This window comes from Lepidochelys olivacea (genome assembly GCF_965140295.1).
Source record: "Lepidochelys olivacea isolate rLepOli2 genome assembly, chromosome: 14".
NCBI lineage: Eukaryota > Metazoa > Chordata > Testudines > Cheloniidae > Lepidochelys > Lepidochelys olivacea.
The window spans coordinates 26,906,637-26,928,417 of NC_140424.1; the positions used below are offsets into that span (position 1 = coordinate 26,906,637).

Below are 21,781 nucleotides of genomic sequence, written 5' to 3' on the forward strand. Positions count from 1 at the left end.
GCAAATTCCTTTGTACTATTGCATTGGCAAAATTACAATATATAAGGATTATAGAATATTCTTGAGTTCTTTCTCCTAGTGCATTCCCTCCTAAGACATTGTGTGTTGAGCTTTCTGGGTGCCTGAATGGTACATCAAAATGAAGTAAAATCTGGAAAAAAATAAAGACCACTGGTTTTGATGTTGATTCAGGGTTTTCACAGTATGTAGATATTCCAAAATTTTGTGATCTGTATATACCTGGGCAAGAAATTGGGTGCACATGGAGTTGATTCCGGTGTCCATGTTGTTATGATAGTACAGCTTTGATTGCCACTTTGAACATGTTTGCCTCAGCTTAAAGGGTTTCACCGGATCTGAGCACCAGAATAGGTGTTGACAAAAATGCTTCCATTAAGTGGTCTAAAAAAGACTGAGCTATCCATGTCCAGGCAAATTGGGTATTGTTCTGGAGCAGTGCAATCATAGAGGACACCTGTCTTACAAAATCCTTGATAAAAATTGGTAAAGATTTGCAAATCCAAGGAAATGTTGACGTTCACACACATTTCTTGGGGTTTCCCAATTCCTGATCACAGATACTTTTCTATTGTCCATGCTGATGCCACTTGAGAAAAATATATAATCTACAAATTCCATGGAGGACTGGCCAAATTCACATTTTTCTAGTTTTGCGTAGAGCCTATGCTCATGAAGACATTCTAGTACTATGTGAATGTGTTGGTCATGGAGGAGTTGGGTTTCTGAGAAGATAAGAATATGATCCAGGTAGATCATCACAAATGGATTTAAAATGCTTCTAAAAATGTCATTAATGAAATGCTGAAAAGTGGCCAGGGTCTTTGAAAGACAGAAAAAGGCATCACCAGATACTCAAAATGGCTATACTAAATTGTAAGTGCCTCAAAGGCTTGGTAAATAGCATTGTGGAGCACAATCTGTCAAATAACTCAGTGATATAAACCAAGGGGTATCTATTTCTAATAGTGATTCTACTCAAGGCATGATAATTGATACAAACACAAAGTCAGACATGTTTCTTCTTCACAAATAACAGAGGAATACTGGCCAGAGAGGTCAACAGCTGGATGAAATTTTTTTGCAAGATTTTCTTGAAGGTGTTTCTGAAGAGCCTTGAGCTCTTGTTCCAGCAGAGTGTACATTCACTCAGTGGGATTTTGGCTCCTGGCTTTAGATTAATAGGACAATTGTAAGGAATGTCCACATTCCTTTTATCAAATATGTTTGCTAGATTTTGGTATTTTGCTGGGATCACAGGGACTGGGTTGAGATCTTTGGTCCTAACTATTCCAACAACATAGTCTGGACGGGCATTGGTTGGTAGTACCTTAATTGTTACCACAATTATGGACATCAAAGGTGTTTGAAGGACTAGGTTGAAGTTGGCTAATGTGTTGGGAACAATGCACAATAGACCTAGTTGTGTTGCCTTCTGGGGTTTTGGTGCTTGGTCCCACAAGGCACAACTGTCAGCAGTAACTTGACTTCAGTTGCGCTTCTTGTGCCCTCCATGAAATATGTGGATCATTCAGTGTAAATCAAGTAATACTGAGGACAACTGGAAAATGCAGCAATTTGACTAAGTTGACTTCATGGTGATCCTGAATCACGACTTCACGAGGGGTGGTCTCTTGGTTAACCAGGCCTGAAGAAAGCAGGGTACCATCAATGGACTCAACATAATCAGGAGCAGGTTTACATTAAATTGGGACTTTATGTCCATGAAATTACTGGATGCATCAGAGTTTGCATTGTATAGGGCTGGAAACTGGAGATTCCTAAGTGTATGCTAGGTTTACATTTCAAGGGACAGATAGCCACAAAGTGGCCAGATCCACCACAGTATGACAAAGACCATTTTGGTGACAATGCTTCTTCTCTTGACCAGTGAGATGAGTTCAAGTTGTGTCAATGCACATAGTTTCAATCACACGATTAAAGTTTGTGATGCCTGCAGAAATGTCATCACATAGAAACAAGTTTGCTGGAATGAACTCTTTCTCTCCTGATGTCATTCAAACAAGCAGACATCAATCCAGATGTATAAATTGACAAAGGAGAATAGGGTCATTGATGGTTTCAACCAGGCCAATGCATCCTTATCAGGTGTCAAAAGTGAGCAGTGTAGTCCGAAATGGACCAGCAACCCTGTTTTAGGGAGTGAAGGGAGGCTTTGGTCACATGAGTGTAGTTTGGGTCATCAAATATAGTTGAGATAGCACCGATGAAATCAAAGTTATTCAGCATGGGACTGTACTGCTGCAGCAGTAGTGATTCCTAATTCAGAGCTTTTCTGGTCAGTAGGCTATTTATAAGCCCTACCTTGGTCTAGTCTGTAGGGTACATAAGCAGCCAGAGCAGATAAAGTAGATGGCCATGATTCAGGAAATCACAAAATTTCTATCTGTCACAAACAAATGTACCCACCAGTGGGACTGAGGGCCCCTATCAGATGGTATTGGGGTTGAGAAGCCTGGAGAGCAGTATTCTATACCTGTAGTTGCACCATTTGGTTCTGGAGTCTTTGGAGGTTATATCAGCCACAGGTATGTTAGTGTTTTGCATTTCCTAGTAGAAATCACGAAGGGAGGAGATGGGTTAGTCAGTGGTCTGCTCAAACTGTCATGGAACAAGATAACACTCACAATAGACATGTTAGGCTGAATCAGCATCAGGCTTTATTCCAAGAACACAGCACAGCACCTAATGGATAAGAAGCCAGGCAGCTGTTGCGTTGAGTAGTCAGACTTGCACTCGCTGAGTTCTTATATAGCCAATGTGGGTGGCTGCTGGAGGGCAGCAACCACTCGTGGGTAAGCTATACTAATACACTTACAAGACCTGCATGGACTGCATGAATTTCTTATGGTCTCATATGCCAAGTTGTGCACAGCTTAGGTCTGGTACCTGGATTGGAACTGCCCCCAGGAAAACTCAGCTGGCTGTAGGAAGTGATGGCGGTGATTCAGTAGGTGGCACTCTGAGTCCTTACTGATCCCCAATACCACAGCATGGCACTAGGGCATGCTAAGGGATACAGGTGACTCTGAAGGGGTAGCCCTGCCCACCCCCCACCCCTCCAGGACCCGGGCTTAAGTCTTCAGCACCCCAGATGTGGGAAGCATCAGGGATGATGTATGTTTTGAAAGAGGCATAAAATTGGGGTCCTAACAACTTATCACTAAAGATCCCTTATCACTTACTGCAAAACAAAGTGTTGTGGTTACAGCTAGTACTGGTACCTACATTCAACCGCGCTACATTTCCTCTAGCGTTTCAGTTGGCAAGTCATTATTCTTCTCTTCCTCTCCTAAGACACTTGTGTTACTTGATCAAAATGGCTGCCATGTCTTACCACTTTGGTGGCTGTGTATACTTATATATATTGCATAGCACTTTTGGAACTTTCTAAAGGAAAGACACCATGGTAATACAAATGACTAGTAGCACTTTGATATTTATCACATACCTGTATTTGTAATCATGAAAGCTCATTTGTTGGGCTTTGAGTTTGGAAATTAACAACTTTAGAATTTTTAGGAAGATGCAGAAATTAACCTTAAAAGAAAATATATATGGATTAGTTACAGTAAATGTCACTATACAGTAATATCAGTTATACATGAGTATATAATATACATCTGAAAAACTAAAAGAACATGAAAGTTGTAACTTCAAGCAGTCAAAAGTTAGGAAATGTCAATTATGTTTGCCTGTGCAACCTTCATTCTGCTCCCTTGTGTGTATGCATTATGAGACAGTCTTTAAATATACTATCACATTTTAGTTTTTCCACATGACCCCTGCCTCATTTAGTGAATGGGCAATTATTCAATGTTTCCTTTTATCATCCTCTTGCAATGTGTGCCCCCCAGGCCTCATTTAATACACACCACCAAAACCACTGATTTCAAGTGCAGGTGAGAGTACTCAGCACTTGGGAAAATCTGGCCCTAAGGTCTCGAGTTAGGCACCCAGAAAAAGATACAAACAATTAGTGGCCAGTTGTGAAAATGTTGGTTTTAACAACTTGCTAGCATCACACAGGAACTCTGTGGCAGAGGCAGGGATAGAATCCAATTTTCCAGGGTTGCGTTCAACTTCCTTAACCAGCAAACCATTCTTTCTCTTCCTGCGACCCCCTGCCTCATTCACCACACAACTTCCAAATTCTGAAACAAATGAGACAGGTCCTATGGACAACAGCCTCTTTCACTACACTACTCTGATTCATCCCCCGGGCAGATCCATCCTGTGCACTGAATGAGGCAGGAAAAAATATGTGATCATGTAATTAAAGATGGCATGGACAATCTTAATTCTGGAATTTCCTTGATGACTCCCCATTTACAACTACATTTGGAGACCTATCAGTTAGCCAGTGTTTAATGCACTGAATTTGTGCCATGTTAATTTTATATCATTCTCGTTTTTAATCAAAATGTTGTGCAATAGCAAGTCAAACACCTTACAGAAGTCTAACTATGTTACATCAACTCTATTACCTTTACTAACCAATTTTTAGTTTTATCCAAAAAAAGTTAATGTTAATTTGACAGGATCTATTTTCCATAAACCCATGTTGATTTGCATTACTTACGTTTGTGACATTCTATACCTTGGGGGAGTGTCCTGGAACCCCCATATTCCTCATTTTTATATAATTGTGATCTTACATATAAAGCATACCTTGTAAGGTATCAGGGGAAAGGTTATGATGTGCTGAAAGTCGTTTCTCTATCCATATGTGTATATCATTAATGCATATGAAGTTATGATAATTGTGTTGTATGGTGGCCACTAAAACATGCTGTAAGTTGGGGAATCAGCCAGACATTAGCTCCCCAGAGGCAACAGCAAGGAAAGTAGCCAACACCCAGTGGCGTGTCAATCAACCCATCAACAACCATTGTCCAGCAAGGGAGCTACGATGCGACTCACCTGCATGAGGCCACACCAGGGGAATTGCTCAACCTTGCCTGGAGACTCAGCAATGCACCCAGACATGCCTGGACTTGCGTTTTCCAAGCACATGGACTGAGGGTATAAATAGACACACTGGCCACATGCCTGGCTTTTTTTCCTTCACCCACCTATGCAAGCATCAAGGACACTCTGAAGACTCCAACTGAGGGGACTGGCCCAGATTTCAAGGGTGAAATCTGTGGACTATGAACTGCAATATCCAGTGGGGAGAGAAAAACTACTTAGTCTAGTTGTTGATCTAATCTAATAGGGTTGAGAGTTTAGACTGTGTGCTTATATTTTATTTCTTTCTATCACTTAATATAATTTAAAATCTATCTTTTATAGTCAATACATTTAACTGTTTATCTTTACCAGTGACTTTGTATGAAGTGTGTAGCAAATCTGCTCAGGTTTTGCAAAGGCTGATGTATATCCACTTTCCACTGATGAAGTGGTGACCCAATTAATAAATATGTACTGCCCATCTTGAGCAGTGCAAGACAGTATATTCCTGAGGTACAGTGCTGGGAGCTGGAAGGATCTAGATCTGGTGCCTTTCTCTGTGAAATTCATGAGTGACTCTGGGAGCATTCATGCAACCTAACTGGGTGTGGGGTCTCCACATGAGGTTGGTCTGAGAGATAACAGCACCTGGAGGGGTTTGCTGCTGATCACTTCCAAGGCATTATGAGAGACAGCCCAGGCTGGAGAGAGTTCAGGGGGGCACAGCAGTCCCACAGTCCCAGGCTACGCCCTGGGGAACCCATCACAATATTATTTTCCTTTAATTCTTGATTAATAAAGTCCAATATCTGCTGCTCCATTATCTTGCCTGAGATTGATGTCAGGTTGACAGGCCTATAATTACCTGGACATCTCATTTACCCTTTTTAAAAATTGGCACTACACTAGCTAACTTCCAGTCTTCTGGAAGTTCCCCAGTGCTTCAAGACTTACTAAAAATCAGCATTAATGATCTTGGAAGCAAGTTCTCTTGCTCTGCTGATTTAAAAATGTCTAACTTAGTAGCTTCTGTTTAACATCTTCCTGATAGTCACCCTGCTCTCAGTTTTGATGCCCAGTGCTAAAGTGGCAACCAGCAGCCAGGAGGAGCAATCACAGGGAATCACATGCTCCAGCCAAGGCAGCCCTTGGCTGGAGCATGCTCAGTCAATCTGAGGGGATGGCACCTGCACAGCGTGGTCACATGTAGCAGCCAGTAGGGATAGAAGCACGGTCCGTGCAGATTGAATCTTCAAAAAATGTAGCTGCTAACCTCTAGCAAACCACTATTGAGCAAATGAAAACTGAGATTTTTCAGAGTCTTATAACTTGGAAAATGTGGAATTTTTTTCAGAGGGACTGTAAAGGGCACATCCATGACACTAGGGACTCCCTCTGCCAAATGTCAAGTCCCTGCTCTAAAGTATGGAGGCATTAAGGCTTCTCAGTGAAGAAGCTGTCAGGATTTTTTTAACATGGACAAACAACAGATTTCCCCCAATCTCATTTTCAGAAAAGGCTGACCTGTTTTTGCTGAAACTTTCAACATGCAAAAAACCTAACAACTAAACCTTCAGCCTGATACAGACACCCAACGTGGGAAATTTCAATTCAAACTGTTAAAATCTGGCAAAGTTACAGGCAATTGAAAACAGGTTCTTCTAAGGGGAAGTTTTTGGCAACATTAGCTGTTGGTAGTGTGACCAGCTCCACATATTATTGTGAAGATGTTGGTCATGACTCCATAGTTCAGTCTGAGGTGAGTTTTGTACTCAAAGCAGCAATTCAACCTTTTATTGTGCATGAAGAACACAGTGTAGTCCTCTGAAATTTGTAGCATTTACTCTGTGAATACAGATTGATTTGTCTGAGCATTTACAAATACACTGTTAACTAGTCTATAAATTAGAATTAATTTGAAAACAGGACGTTTAATTTTTTTTTGAATAGTTTTTGCTAGCTTCCATGCTTATTCAAATAGGGCCTGGCTGGAATTGGAATCTTGCTGAGGAAGGAGAATATCTCCACAGCAGGGGAGGCATCCATTGGAGCACATGCATTGGGAATTATGGACATCTCCTATGACCCAATTGTCCTCACTTATTCCCCCTACCCATCCATATTCCCAATTTTTGCCCCTTCACTCCCTCGTTGCTGTTCACCTTTCTATTCCCCCACATATTCCTGTTTACTCACATAATCTTCCCACTGCTGGATGTTTCCCCCTCCCCTTTCTCTGGTATCTGGTGATAAAGGGCATGAGTGTGGGGGAGCAGAGGAACAGTGAGGATGTGGAGGGGAAGAGATTGGGGAAGGGGGCAGAGTGAAAGCTGGGTGTGTATGGCGGAAGGGGTTGTTTTAGGGAAACCGGTACCATGCAAAGTGGGAGCCTGGGTGTGCAGCTGCACTCTAAGGACTTTCACCTCGGGTACAGTAACGTGAGCATTAAGGACGCATAGGGTAAGAGGTCAGAGCTAAGGTTTTATGTTGTTGTGTGAGTTGGATGAAAGGGCACTATTAATGGGATCAGTGATAGCTCTATCCCGACCTGCCCTTATGCCACCAGCACAGCAACCTCATTGGTGGATTCCAGCACAGAGCCAGTGACACTGGGTAGCAGAGATTCATTGGAATGAATAAGTCTCTATCCAAGCCCCAGAGCTTCACAGTGGTATGGGAGCTCTGAGGCTCCCTACTTATCTCCATATTCTGGAAGGTTTGCTATGCTTCCCCTTCTCCAAACTCTAGCTGGTTGAGAAGAGGGCAGAGAGATGGGGCCCCAGTCATGGGAGGTATGTCAAGAACAGAACTAGAAAGGAGGCATCTCCAGCAGTGTCGCAGCCGTGTGTGTTGGGGTGAGCGTGTTCTAACCCACCAGCCTGGTATCTGTGGTGGAAAAGGTGACCTTTTGCCTGCCCCAGAACTGCAGTGAATGTGGGGGTGGAAAAACTAGTATGTAATCTTGTAGTTAATGACTGTAGATAATGCCTGGACTGGGCAAGGCCTCTGTGCAGCCAACCAGCACCACTGGGGTAAAATCCAAGTTGCAGCTGTGGTGCAGATCAAACAATGATACATAAGGAGTGCTCACTAACCAAATTCAGTGGTGGGCTCTGAGAGCTCCACTTCGCCATTAAGAATGCTATTCCTTGGCTCAGCGAAAATGCAAACGCTAAATCAATAAATGTAGTTAAAGACTGTGGACATAATGCATACACAAAAAGTGGCTGAGTTAAGGCTGCACAGGAGTTCCAGGTTAGAATCCCCACTCAGGAACAAGGACTTGAACTCCGGCCTATTCAATCCCAGGTGAGCTGCTCTCAGTCTCTCATGCTGAAGTTGCTCCATTTTGTATAACATATTGTGTGTAAAATAATGAATAATCATTGGGTCAGAGAGAGTAAAAATTACCCTATGGCTTCATCTCATTGGTCCTCCTGTCTTCAGGCTTCAACCCTCTCTCCTCCAGCTGTGGCTACTTCTCCCCCTGCCAGCAAGAGGCTGTGTCTCTGTGAGTGACTGAGTACCAGAATGCCAATAAGTAATTAAATAGAAATGCTGGAATGACATTCCAGAGCATTCCAGCATGACTTGAGCTCTGGTTTCTGCCCAGATCTCAGGCCTTCTAGTTCAAGCTCTCAGGCTGTCTACTATCCAACCAATTGATCTCACCCACATGTTTTCTCTGACCTGCTGCTTCTGCTCCCATGCAGCCTCTGGTCCTTCCCATTCCTGTGCTCTGATGGCTATGGAGTCCCTGCTAGCCTGACATTGCACTCAGTGGGAAGAGAGATAATACACAGGATGCAGCAATGAGCAAGCAGGCTCTATATAGCAGTTTCAGATGATATTATGATGATACATAACTAGGGAAATGCGGACTAGATGAATTTACTATAAGGTGGGTGCAGATCTGGTTGCAAAACTGTACTCGAAGAGTAATTATCTGTAGTTTTCTGTCAGATTGGAAGGATGCATCTAGTGGGGTGTGATGCTGTATGGAATCTGGGGGAAACTTGAGAATATTATGAATATTGATATTTTAAAACTGCAATGAGTCGTGGCAGATATGCCATGTAAGGTATCTGCAAAAATGTTATAATTTGCCAAATATGATAATTTCATTTATGTATTGTATCACCTTTGTAGTTTGGGTTATAGATATGTATGTATGTATGTATGTCTGTATTACAAAACTTGTGGTATACTTTTGGGTGACACCCGCAGACAGTTTGGCATCAGCACTGCCTAGCCTGCTTGATGGCCCATTAAGGACCATCAGCTCTACAATTGACCATTGAGAGAAGGCAAGGGATACACTGTTTGACTTAGCAAGGAATGCAGGGGCATGCATATAGACAGAACTCTAAGGCTTTCAAGCCATGTTCTGGGCAGCTTGTGTGTGGGACAAAAGAAGCACAAGCTGCAAGGCAAAAGACTAGAAAAGGCAGGTTCATCTTCTCCGTTTTGTCTTCAATCCTGCTTCTTACCTCTGGAGGAACTTTTCTACAAACGAAGCTCTGAACAAAGGACTGACTGACCCATCCAAGCTGTGGATGTGTTCCAGAGGGACTTTCAAGCCAGCAAACTCACCAATAATGCTAGGAACCTGATATATGGACTTTGAAGTCTTTGAATGTAGGTGACTGTGTCATAACCACACAGCTAAGGGTAGCCTAGAATTCCTCCTTACCTGTAAGGGGTTAAGAAGCTCAAATAACCTGGTTGGCACCTGACCAAAAGGACCAATGGGGAAAGAAGATACTTTCAAATCTTGGGGAGAAGGCTTTGTTTGTGTGTGTTCTCTTGGGAAGCAGAGAAGCATCAGGTCAGAAAACTCCTTCTCCTATGAACCATCCTAAAAGTCTCTCATATTACAAATTGTAAGTAAAAGCCAGGCAAGGCATGTTAGATTATCTTTTGTTTTGCTTGTGAATTTTTCCTTTGCTGGAGGGAGGTTTATTCTTGTTTTTTGTAACTTTAAAACTAAGCCTAGAGGAAGTTCTGCTGTGTTTTTGAATCTTTTGTTACCCTGTAAAGTTATTTTCCATCCTGATTTTACAGAGGTGACTTTTACCTTTTTTTAAAATAAAATCCTTCTTTTAAGAACCTGACTGATTTCTCTCTTGTCCTAAGACCCAGGGGTTTGGGTCTGTGATCACTTTGTAACCAATTGGTTAGGATATTATTCTCAAGCCTCCCCAGGAAAGGGAGTGCAAGGGCTTGGCAGGATATTTTGGGGGAATAGGAACTCCAAGTGGTCCTTTCCCTGATTCTTTCTTAAATCACTTGGTGGTGGCAGCGTACCCTCCAAGGGCAAAGAATTTGTGCCTTGGGGAAGTTTTAACCTAAGCTGGTAGAAATAAGCTTGGGGGGGGGTCTTTCATGCGGGTCCCCACATCTGTACCCTAGAGTTCAGAGTGGGGAGGGAACCTTGATAGATTGTTTTACCATTTAACATCTCTCGTCTTGTTCTTTTTTCTTTATAATAAACCTTTAGTTTTAGACACTAAAGGATTGGCTGGCAATGTGGTATTTTGGGTAAGATCCAAACCTATACTGACCTGATAATGTGGCTGGCCCTTTGGGGTCAGAAGAATATTTTGGACAGTGAGTGGAGTTTTTAAATAACTTCTCACTGTACTGCACCTAAGTGCTGATTGGGGAGCCAGAGAACTGGAATGCAATAAAGGGGTGTGATTTCTTGTTTTGCTTCTTGATAACCAGTGTGAGGGATCAGAAGCAGAGTTTGTGACTGGTTGGGGAGTTTAACTTCAGTGTTACCCATCAGTCTTGGAAGTATCTGCTTTCCCTTTTGCAGCCTGCCCTGACCTTGGCATTTCCAGTGAGGGCTGCCCCAGGCATCATGGGTGACATGAGGTCCCACAGGGGTTTATTCTGCGTCTGGTACTATTCAATACTTTCATGAATGACTTGGATGATGAGGTGGAGAGTATGCTTATTAAATTTGTGGATGACACTACGCTGGGAGGGATTGCTAGCACTTTGGAGAACAGGATTGGAATTCAAAGGGACATTGATAAATTGGAGAATTAGTTTGAAATCAATAAGATGGAATGCAATAAAGACAAATACAAAGTATTACACAGGAGGAAACATAAAATGTACAAATGCAAAAAGGGAAATAACTGGCTAGTTGGCAGTACTGCTGAAAAGGATCTGGGGTTATAGTGGATCACAAATTGAATATGAGCTACCAATGGGATGCAGTTGCAAACAAGGCAAACAATTGTTCACTCTTCTCCACATTGGTGAGGCCTCAGATGGAGTATTGTGTCCAGTTCTGGGCACCACACTTTAAGGAAGATCTGGACAAATTGAAGAGAGTCCAGAGAAGACAACAAAAATGACCTATGAGAACAGGTTAAAAAATTGGCATGTCCTCAGAAAACAAGACTGAGCAGGGACCTGCTAACTGTTGTTGACCTATGCCCCTTCCTTTCCTAATTCACTAGTATAACCAGGTGTGCTTTGGCAGATATAATATTGATAAAGGTTCCTATAGCTCAACCTGAGATGATAGATGTTCTCAACCTGCAGCCCTCGGGCTGCTTTCAGACCAATCAGCACAGAACTGCTGCCCATGTGACATCCTCAGAGCCATACAGGTAGTATTTGATGTGGTCTACATAACACATTGTGGGCCTTTTATGCGGCCTACAATGGTAAATGAGTTGAGAAGCACTGCTATAGCTTATTAACTTGGGACATGCATGGACACACACATAAAGGGGTTTAGGCTTTGCTGTATTAAGAGAGGATAGTATTAGTTATGTGATGCCTACAGGCAGTTGTTTGTGGTCAGCATAACTGACAAAATAGAGTGTAGGTGGGGATCCTGGGTCACATTTGCTTACCTGCCCATCATGAGAGAACAAACAACAGACCCCAAGTGAATAGGTACACCTCATGTTTCTAACATTTTGATATAAAGAGTTCTGGGACTGTTTGCAAATGTTGTTGCTAGGCAGTTAGATTGTATTGACATTAATTGTGTAGGTATTGGAAGCATAAATATAGCTTGCCAAATTATCCATATGGAAAAAGATGGGCTGATGTTGCCTATGTCCATGTGAGCCAAACAGCCTTGGGGTATAAAAGTTTTAGAACTTTCCTTGATTCCTTGGGTGTGTCCAGTTCTAGAACAGCACATTCCCTGATCTGGGACCAGTCTCCTGATGTGCTCCAGACTGTTTTCTTCTCTTTGTTTTCCATGGCTTCAGAGGGGGTGTAAGTAGTATGATACCTTTTTGTTTAACAACAATTATTTTGTGCAATTACTTATGCTGTTTAATTATATTAATGAGTGCAAATGACTAAAGCATTTGTTTGGATCTGTTGTGAATCATACCAAAACCTGAAACCTGTGTAGCCCATTCTTGGAAAAAACCTGTGATAATCAACAAACTACATACAGTCAATAACAGTGAATTACAGCTTTTTAATTGACCAGTATTCAAATATGTTAAGGGCTGTTCTAAAGTGGATGGTGAGCAAATATTCTCCACATCTGCTGAAGGTAGGACAAGAAGTAATCGGCTTAATTTGAAGCAAGGGAGATGTTGGTTAGATTTCAGGAAAAACTTTCTAACTATAAGGATAGCTATGTACTGGAATAGGCTTCCAAGGGAGGGTGTGGAATCTCGGTTTGTGACCCAAAAACCTCTTGATGCCAACTGGCAGGGGTACAGAGGTTCATGGGGTTACAGGGATCCCCTTGGTTCACCAAAAGGATGTAAAGTAAGGTCTCTACTGAAAGCCTGTTTCACACTGGTCAACATAACTATTGTGAGATATATGTATGGAAGACATGTGTGGAGTTATGTATATATACTGAAAATTATGTTCTCTAGGCCTTGTAGTTAAAGGTAGGTCATTCAAAGGTATTGTCTCCTGAGAAACATTTCTCCAGACAGGAGGTAGGAGACACTTATCTCCTTGGTGGACAATTGTGTACTGTGTGCCTAATAACAGAAGATGGTTAGCATACTGCTAATGAAGCTTGCGGAGACTTCAGAAGGAAATTAATAGGAAGAGGTAACCAGTGGGATGGGGGGAACCCTGTTTAAATGTGAAGACCAAAGGTCTGGGCTAGTATGTCTGGAGATTCAGAGAGATACCCTGGCATCATTCAATCTAGGAAGACAAGCTGCCAGCAGGATAGATCTTATGAACAGGGGATCTCAACCATCTCAGCTAAACGCTCTAGGAAAAGGACTGTGGGTAAGCTATCCTATAGAAGACAGGGGAATGTCCTGTGAGTTAAGTTTAGGCTCTGGAAAGGACGTTATGATTTTGTTTTATGTGTAACCATTTGTTTTGTGAGGTATCATTCTTACATTCAATAACTTGAATCTGTTCTTTGACAAAAAATTATTCTTGTTTTCACTATAATATAGTGAAGTTCTGTGTGTGTTTAGTAGTGATCCTGAGTTAAAACTAATATGCTCATGTGTACTTCTCCTTTGGGAGTAGTGAATCTGAGTGCTCTGTGAGTATTCCATGGAACGGGGGCTGGGTATTCCAGAGGGACACCTGGAGATTAGTATATGACAGTTGCTAATGTGTACAGAGTGAGCAAGGCCTGGGGAGGTGGGGGCAGTGCTTGTGTTGCTAGATGCTGGTAGAGTTAGGAAACTCACCCACAGCAGGTGCAGACAAAGCTACCTCATAGAATATCAGGGTTGGAAGGGACCTCAGGAGGTCATCTAGTCCAACCCCCTGCTCAAAGCAGGACCCATCCCCAATTTTTGGCCCAGATCCCTAAATGGGCCCCTCAAGGATTGAACTCACAACCCTGGGTTTAGCAGGCCAATGCTCAAACCACTGAGCTATCCCTCCATCCCTCCCTCCCACCTCACACTAAGGGCAGATGATGGTGAGGTGCCTCACAACCCTGGGTATATTAGGGAACCATCATGGTGGCACAGTCAGCAGGATTTACACCCAGTTAGCTGGTTAGCTAATGATCACACTCTAGGCACTTATATACCAATAATAAAGATATGGAAAGATTCTCAAGTGAGAAGGTTGGGAACAGGTAAAAAAGGATACAATTTGTTGTTTTCTGTTTATTTTGAGTAAGGAAATATAGCAGCAGGAAAGGCAAGATGAGCACAGAGGCATTTCCTAGGTACACCAAGAATAAATTAGAAGAGCTGGGTTCAGAGCACTACTTATTTGCTGCCAGAAAAAATGTGGAAGGGTTAAAAGCCCCACTTGTTGACTATGACAAGCAACAAGAAGGGCAGCTGAATTCCCCTAAAGACTAAGAAAAGTCCTAAAGACTAAGAAAACCAGCATGGCACCATTCTCAGTGAGACAGCTATTAAGTTAGAGCTGGCCAGGTTGGAGATAGCAAAGGTGCAGAAGGAACAAAAATTCCAGATGTGAGCATCCAAAGAGGAGTGGGAGGCAGAAAAGCAAAAGCAGGAGACAGAAGAAACACCTCTAGAAGCAGCCCACCAAAGAGCACCAGAGCTAGAAGACAAAAAGCATGAATCCTAAGAAGCAGAAGGTCAAGAAAAAGAAAGATTCAGCATGCCCTGAGCATGCTGGACTTACAAAAACTGATCCTTCAACCCAGGGGTAATCCCCCACAGGGATCACACAGCTGGGAGAAGCTGTGTCTGAGTTACAGGGAGACAGAGTGCAGTGAAGAATATTTAACCTCTGTTGAAAGAATATGCATGGTACATAAAATCCCAGATGAGTAAAGAATGACTGCCCTATTGTGAGGAATCAAGGCCTGCAGCAAAGCCAGCCTCCGGGCAACCTAATGAGTGCAGCTGGTCTGTAGTAGGCTGCCAAACTGGTTATATCACATGATTGGTTGGAACAGTCAGCAGACTGTCTCTTCAGCCCAGCAGCAGTTCAGTGGCTGCTCAAAGCATTTGCCAATGGCTGAAAGAGCTCCTAAACCTTCTTGTTCCTAGTCCTGCTTCATCCTTGTTCTAGCATTGGACCCAGCCATGCTCCTGTCTTGGATCCAGCCCTCACTCCAGGTAGCCCAGTTCTGATCCTTGTCTCTGATTCCTGATTTGGACTTGAACTCTGACCCTTGGCCCTGGCCTCTGACTCTGATTCTAGCCCTGGGCTTTGATTCTAGCTCCTGACTCTGGCTGTGACCCTTGGCTTGGCATTTGGTCTCTGACTCCAGTTCTGACCCTGGGATCTGATTCCTGGGTACTAACTGCTGTTCTAATGACTAGGCCTGGCACTTGCTCTGACCACTAGACATGACTGCCCACATCCCGGTCATTGACAGTTTGAACAGCCCAACTGTGACAGAATGTACCCTGTGTCCCCATCCTATACACTATTGTAATAATCTTTGTACAAAGTATGTTTTCATAGAATCATAGAATATCAGGGTTGGAAGGGACCCCTGAAGGTCATCTAGTCCAACCCCCTGCTCGAAGCAGGACCAATTCCCAGTTAAATCATCCCAGCCAGGGCTTTGTCAAGCCTGACCTTAAAAACCTCTAAGGAAGGAGATTCTACCACCTCCCTAGGTAACGCATTCCAGTGTTTCACCACCCTCTTAGTGAAAAAGTTTTTCCTAATATCCAATCTAAACCTCCCCCACTGCAACTTGAGACCATTACTCCTCGTTCTGTCATCTGCTACCATTGAGAACAGTCTAGAGCCATCCTCTTTGGAACCCCCCCAACAGGAGAGGAAAAGTAGCAGGGAACATTGTTCCCAATAGACTTTGTCTTCTGAATCTCAGTTGGAAATGTTTTTCCAAGGAGGGGGACTGACACTATAAAAAGGAGGGGAAAACACCCCATGACATCACCCTTCTCTCCCTACCCATCACTTTTACAGCACCAGAAGGGAAAAAGAAAGCATTCATTGAACTGGAGAAGGGGGTCTTGACCTCAGAAGTTTGTAGTCAATGAGACTGATAAAAGCATATGATGAGAAACTTTGCTTCAATCTGATATATTTTGTTAGAAAGGCACCAGTAGCATTTTAACTTTATTTTCTCATAATCTTTTCTGACTTTTTTGCCTCATTACTTGTACCCACTTAAAATCTTATTTCTTTATAGTTAATAAAAACTCATTTTATTGTTTTATCTAATCCAATGTGTTTAAATTGAAGTGTCTGGGAAATTCCATTTGGGGTGGCAAGGTATTATTTCTATTAAAGCAAGGACAGGCTATATATATAAAATTGCATTGTCCAGGGGAGGGCTGGGCAGTACAGGACATATATTTCTCGGGGGAAATCTAAGACTGGGAGTGTTTTGGGGTCACTTTTTAATATAATCCAGGCTGGTAAGATCCAAGGTGTGGCTGGCTTGCAGCAGCACACACAGAGATAGGTGGGTGTGACTTTTATCCTGGAAGCTGTTTGTGAGCAGTCCTGACTGGAAACTACACAGGAAAGCATTCTAAAGGGCACCCCACATTAGAGGCCAAGGGTGACACAGTGACTCATTAGTCTGGATTGTTCCCTGATATGTAACATTAACATAAGATAGTAGGAACCCTAGAGACCTTAGAGGCCCAAGTTGCCAACCTGCAGGCACCGAAGGTAGTCCTATAAGATCAAGTCATACTGCCTTCAGGTCCAACCCCCACTTCCACCGAGTTCCACTTCCACTGAGTTGCATGACAAGCTTAATAGTAATTGTGACAAATTTTTTGGTTCCTAAATTAGTATTGGCTCCTGTTTTTGCTGTTCCAACATAATCATTCCTACTGAAGTCAATAGGGTATCAACCTGCTTAATGGGGAGGCCCTGGCTTGTGGGGGTCTCTGCTCCTTAAAAAAAATCAAGCCCACTTCTAGGACAATTTGAAAATGTTGTTCAAGCTATCATGGTGATCTTCGATGACCCAAGTCACAAACATATAGTTGAAGCTGCACTTTGTGTGATACCGCAGAGATGCTGGCCAGTTGCTAAATACGCAGAGGAGTTCTGATGCTTGATAGTGGACATTGAATGGAACAAGACAATCCAGTGTTATAAATTTTCAGCTTGATCTAAATTAGGATATTAAAGACAGAATGGTATGGGTGGAATCCCCACGCTGCCTGGATGCTTTAGTCAAACTATGGGTCAAGATTGACAATTGCTTTACCAAACACCAAGAAAAAGATGGTCCTCCCAGCTCCTGCCAGCCCTGGTCCTTCCACCACCAGTCCTTTCTCTATCACCCAAACCCATGCAAGTCAATCAGGTATGGCCGCACCTCTCTGACAAGGAGAAGACTCAAAGCCAGAATCAGGCCTCTGCCTATCCTACGGGGAACCAGGACATTTTGCATCAATTTGCCCTGCCACAGTCTGATATGCACCTGGGTCAGGAAATGCCAAGCCCCAGCCCCAGCAGGGGGATCTGGGTTGGGCTGGCACTCTCCCCAGCAGTCCACAGCAACACTTGTCCACTAGTATCCTGGTGATGGCCAATCAGTACCCAACACCTCACCAACTCCCTCTTCAACTCCCAAACCCAGTGATGCCTAAAACCAACCTAGAGGTTCTGGTGAACACAGGTGCCCCAGGCAATTTCATGGATTTGCCCAAACACAAAATATCCCCACCCAGCACAATGACTCTCATGAGTTAGGAGAGTCCATAGATGGGTCACTCCTTTTATTGGGACCAGTCACCCCCAGATGGCTCCCTTAGAGGTAAATACCATTCAAGGCCACAGAAAAGTCTTCCACTTCAGACTAATTTGTGCACAAATTAGTTGTCCTCAACATCTCCTGGCTCATCACCCACAACCCATGTAATCACTGCTTTCTGAAAGCTGACCCAGGACCAGCAACCCTTTGAGACTTACTAAAGAATTCAGAGATGAGAAGAAAAGATTCAAAGGCAACCTCCAGATGTCTCCAATGACTCCAAGATTCCTGTTAACATTATGGCTGAGGGTTTAGGGTGGATCAGGAAGCGGTAGCAAGGATGGACCAGGCTAGTGACAAGGCTGGAGTCAGGCTAGGACAAGACAAGGGCATGGCTCAGGCAAGGCTGAGGAGCAGGCTGGAAGTCACTGGAGACTGGTGCACGGTGAGGCAGCAGGAGGATTCCTAGCCAAGTAACACTGTTACTTAGACTAATCTGTAGCTCTGCTGGGGCTGTGGAAATACTCGAGCCTGGGGTCATCTGACACAGCTCCACTCAGTGATAGGCTGCTGCCGCATACCTAGGGACTGACTCACCACAGGCCCAGCTGAGTGCTGACTCATTGCAGCAGTTGAGCGAGTAGCCCTAGTTTGATTGGGGGTATGCCTCACATCCACAGTCAACACGTGCACACTGTCTTGGAAATACTCCACCAAAACCACCTGCATGCAAAGCTCAACGAGTTCAACAAGGACACTGGTATTCCTGGGGTATATTGTCTCACATGAGGGCCTCAACATGGATGCTTGTAAGTGGTGGTAATATCCTACTGGGCTGCACCCAAAGATGTATGTGGGATGCAATGATTACTGGGCTTTGCCAGTTTCTACAGGTAATTTATTAAAAAATTCTCTAGTCTGGTTGCACCCACAATGGCACTCCTGCAAAAGGGGTCTGGTTCGACTGGGTACTATTTTGACTGACAGAAGATGGCTTTCACCAACCAGAGTGGGGAGGTCTAAGGGGTACTTTTAAAGTGGGACTATTTAAGAATTTACCAGCTGATGTGTTGGTTGGAATAATATCGTTGCCTAAAGCTGTTAACATTGTGACCTGTAGTTAAAGAGAACATGTCCCTGAGTTCACAGAGGTAATCTCTGACAAGGGAAAGACAGGTGATGGGGGAGGAGAAGCTTCTGCCCCCTTATTAGCAGAAAATAGCAATGTGTCTTAAGGGAAGTGGGAGGAGGAATCTTCCCCCAGCCTGTAACAGCTCTCCATGCAAGCCAGAGCTGAACAGTTTGCTGCAGAGAAAAATGAAGCCCCCCTCTCTAGAGACAATAAGGGAAGTTGTTCACAGTAAGGCCCCAGATACAGCTAACAGGGGAAGGCTCTTTATAGGAGAGGGTAGGCTGTGCCAGAAGGAAATCCTGGGGACCCTGCAAACAATTTTGATTGTGCCCTAAAACATAGTGTGGCGTTAATCATAGGCTAATGAAATTGTATTTTTGCAGATCATTTGGGAACAGAGGACATATGAAATGTTAAAGAATAAATTGTATTGGTCCAATATTAAAATCAGATAAAGGATTACTGCTGGACTTGTGACTCATGTCAGAAGCAGAAAAAAGCCTGTAGGGCACTGGAAGGCTCCCTTGCACCTATTGACAACAATCCAAGAAGAATTCTGGGGATGGCCACGGATATTATAGGACTGTTAACCTATCCAACCCAGAGGGTAAAGAAATATCTATTAGTCATAGTGGATTTTCCCACCAGGTACCCAGAGGCAGCGCCCTGTGTAATTAGAGGCCAAAGCAATGGCTAAGTCACTGTTCTCTCCATTTAGCAGAGTAGGTTTCCCAAAAGAGATTTTGTCATATCATGGTTCAAATTTCATATCTCATCTATTTAGTGAGTTATGGGGTGGATTTTAATTGCTTCCATATCATCCAGGGATAAACAGTTTAGTTGAGAGGTTCAATGGGACACTAAAATCTGTTAAAAATATATGTCAACAGAAAGGAGAGGGACTGAGATGTAACGTTACCCTTACTTGTTATTACCTATTTGCTTACTGGGCGGAGCCTCAAGATGCCACAGGGTTTGCCCCATTTGACCTCGTGTATGGTAGGAAAAATCAGAGGGCCACTAGATCCCATCAGAGACTCCTGGGAAGGTGGCACTGAGGCAGAGGGGGAACCACTGGCTGCAAATATTAGGGAAGATTTAAAGACTATGATGGGAATGCTCACAAAAATTAAGTAGCTCTGAAAGAATGGTGTGGCCACAGTGCTTGGGACTGATCATTTGATGTGGGGGATTTGGGGCTGTCGTTACTCCTTGTAAAAATGTACAAAATGCAGAACTCATGGGAGGCTCCTTTCGAGGTCATGGAAAGGGTTAATGATGCTACCTACAATATACAAAGGGCCTACAGCAAGGTTATTCCACAGACTGTGCATGTAAACAGATTTTAACTAGAAATGTATCTAAGTGCTGTGTGTTAAGAGGAGTGGCTATCCTGAGTTAAAACTAATAAGCTGGTGTGTACTATTTCTTTGGGGATAGCAAAGCTGAGATTTCTGAGTCTTCAGTGAATTGGGGGTGGGCAGTCCAGAAGGAGACTTGGTTGACGTGTGCCTATCGCTAATCTATACAGAGAAAGCAAGGCCTGGAAGGTAATGCTTGTGTATGGTTGCCATCCCTGGAGGCTTTTAGGAACAAGTTAGACAAACACCTGTTAGGGATGGTCTAAATTTACTTGGTCCTTCCTCAGCACAGGAAGACGGAGTAGATGATCTCTCTAGGTGCCTTCCAGCCCTACATTTCTATGATTCTATGAGCCCAGGGCTAGGGGACAGGCCCACGGAGCAGCTGGAGTGTTGTGTTGCCTGTGAGCCTGCACTGCATTTAAGGATTGGTTACAGCCCAAAGAGAAGGAGGTGATTTTTGTGACTAAGGTGCAGAGGCTGGAGAAGCTACGGAGATGGTACCTGATGGGGGTAGAGCTCCATTTAGGTATCTGGGATTTATGTCCTACTCCCACTGACTGCTTTTTGATCACAATATGATACTGCACATGGTAATGAAGAGGTTGGAATAGATCTCTGCATTGTAGTGATTTCTGGGTGAATTGCAACCTTCCCAAAGGCTCTAAGTTTGGAATAACCCAGCAGACAGGGGTGTCTGCACCACAATGGGATGCTCTACTGAAACCAATTTGCCAGCACTGCCCTACCATCTTGCTTCTGCAAAGTTAGTGATGAATTCATAGAAAGAAAAACCCTCACACCAAATAAACAATGAAACAAAAACCATCTGATTTCCCTGACTCTTCAAGTACACATGTCCTATTGGACATTAGTATTTGTAGTACTTGTCCCTTCCTCCATTTCTGTGTTTATTACTCTCACTCCAAGTTGTAGATTCTTTGGGACTGTGTTTTTACACCAAGTGACCACTGCACTTTGGCTGTCATTATCATCTGAGCCAGAATATAATTTCTTGGAAAGATAAAAATAGACAATCACACCTATATAATATATAAACAAAAGATAAAATAATCCTTACTGCAATGGAAAATAACATTGGCCCTCGGATGATCCACCAGATTCCCATGTGGTCATTTGTTCCCCAGCACCTAAGGATTAATTTAAAATATAATTATATTACATTCCTAGAAACAAGTTTGGTAATTTTAAATTTTTAAAAATAACATTGAAATGTTAAAGGGTATTTGACAAGATTTTATTTTATTTTATTTGCTATTCCTTAGAAACAATAGAATGAAATTGAGAGACGATAAGAACATAAGAACGGCCATACTGGATCAGACCAAAGGTCCATCTACCCCAGTATCCTGACTTCTGACAGTGGCCAATGCCAGGTGCCCCAGAGGGAAAGAACAGAACAGGTGATCCATCCCCTGTCGCTCATTCCCAGCTTCTCGCAAACAGAGGCTAGGGACACCATTCCCGCCCATCCTGGCTATTAGCCATTGATGGACCTATCCTTCATTAATATATCTAATTCTTTTTTGAACCCTGTTATAGTCTTGACCTTCACAACATCCTCTGGCAAAGAGTTCCACAGGTTGATTGTGCGTTGTGTGGAGAAAAATACTTCCTTTTTGTTTGTTTTAAACCTGCTGTCTATTAATTTCATTTGGAGACCCCTAGTTC

At 43.2% G+C, this 21,781-nt stretch overlaps 1 protein-coding gene across 1 annotated transcript in view; it reads right to left on the reverse strand.

Annotated features, from left to right (window-relative positions):
• Positions 1-21,781, reverse strand: part of GLP2R (glucagon like peptide 2 receptor) — a 122,190-nt gene that overhangs the window by 33,971 nt on the left and 66,438 nt on the right. Inside the window, exons 9-10 of the mRNA XM_084647601.1 lie at positions 21,171-21,240; positions 3,491-3,579 (exon numbers count right to left, since the gene is read on the reverse strand). Coding sequence (XP_084503727.1) covers positions 3,491-3,579; positions 21,171-21,240 — 159 coding nt within the window. The remainder of the gene's footprint in view (positions 1-3,490; positions 3,580-21,170; positions 21,241-21,781) is intronic.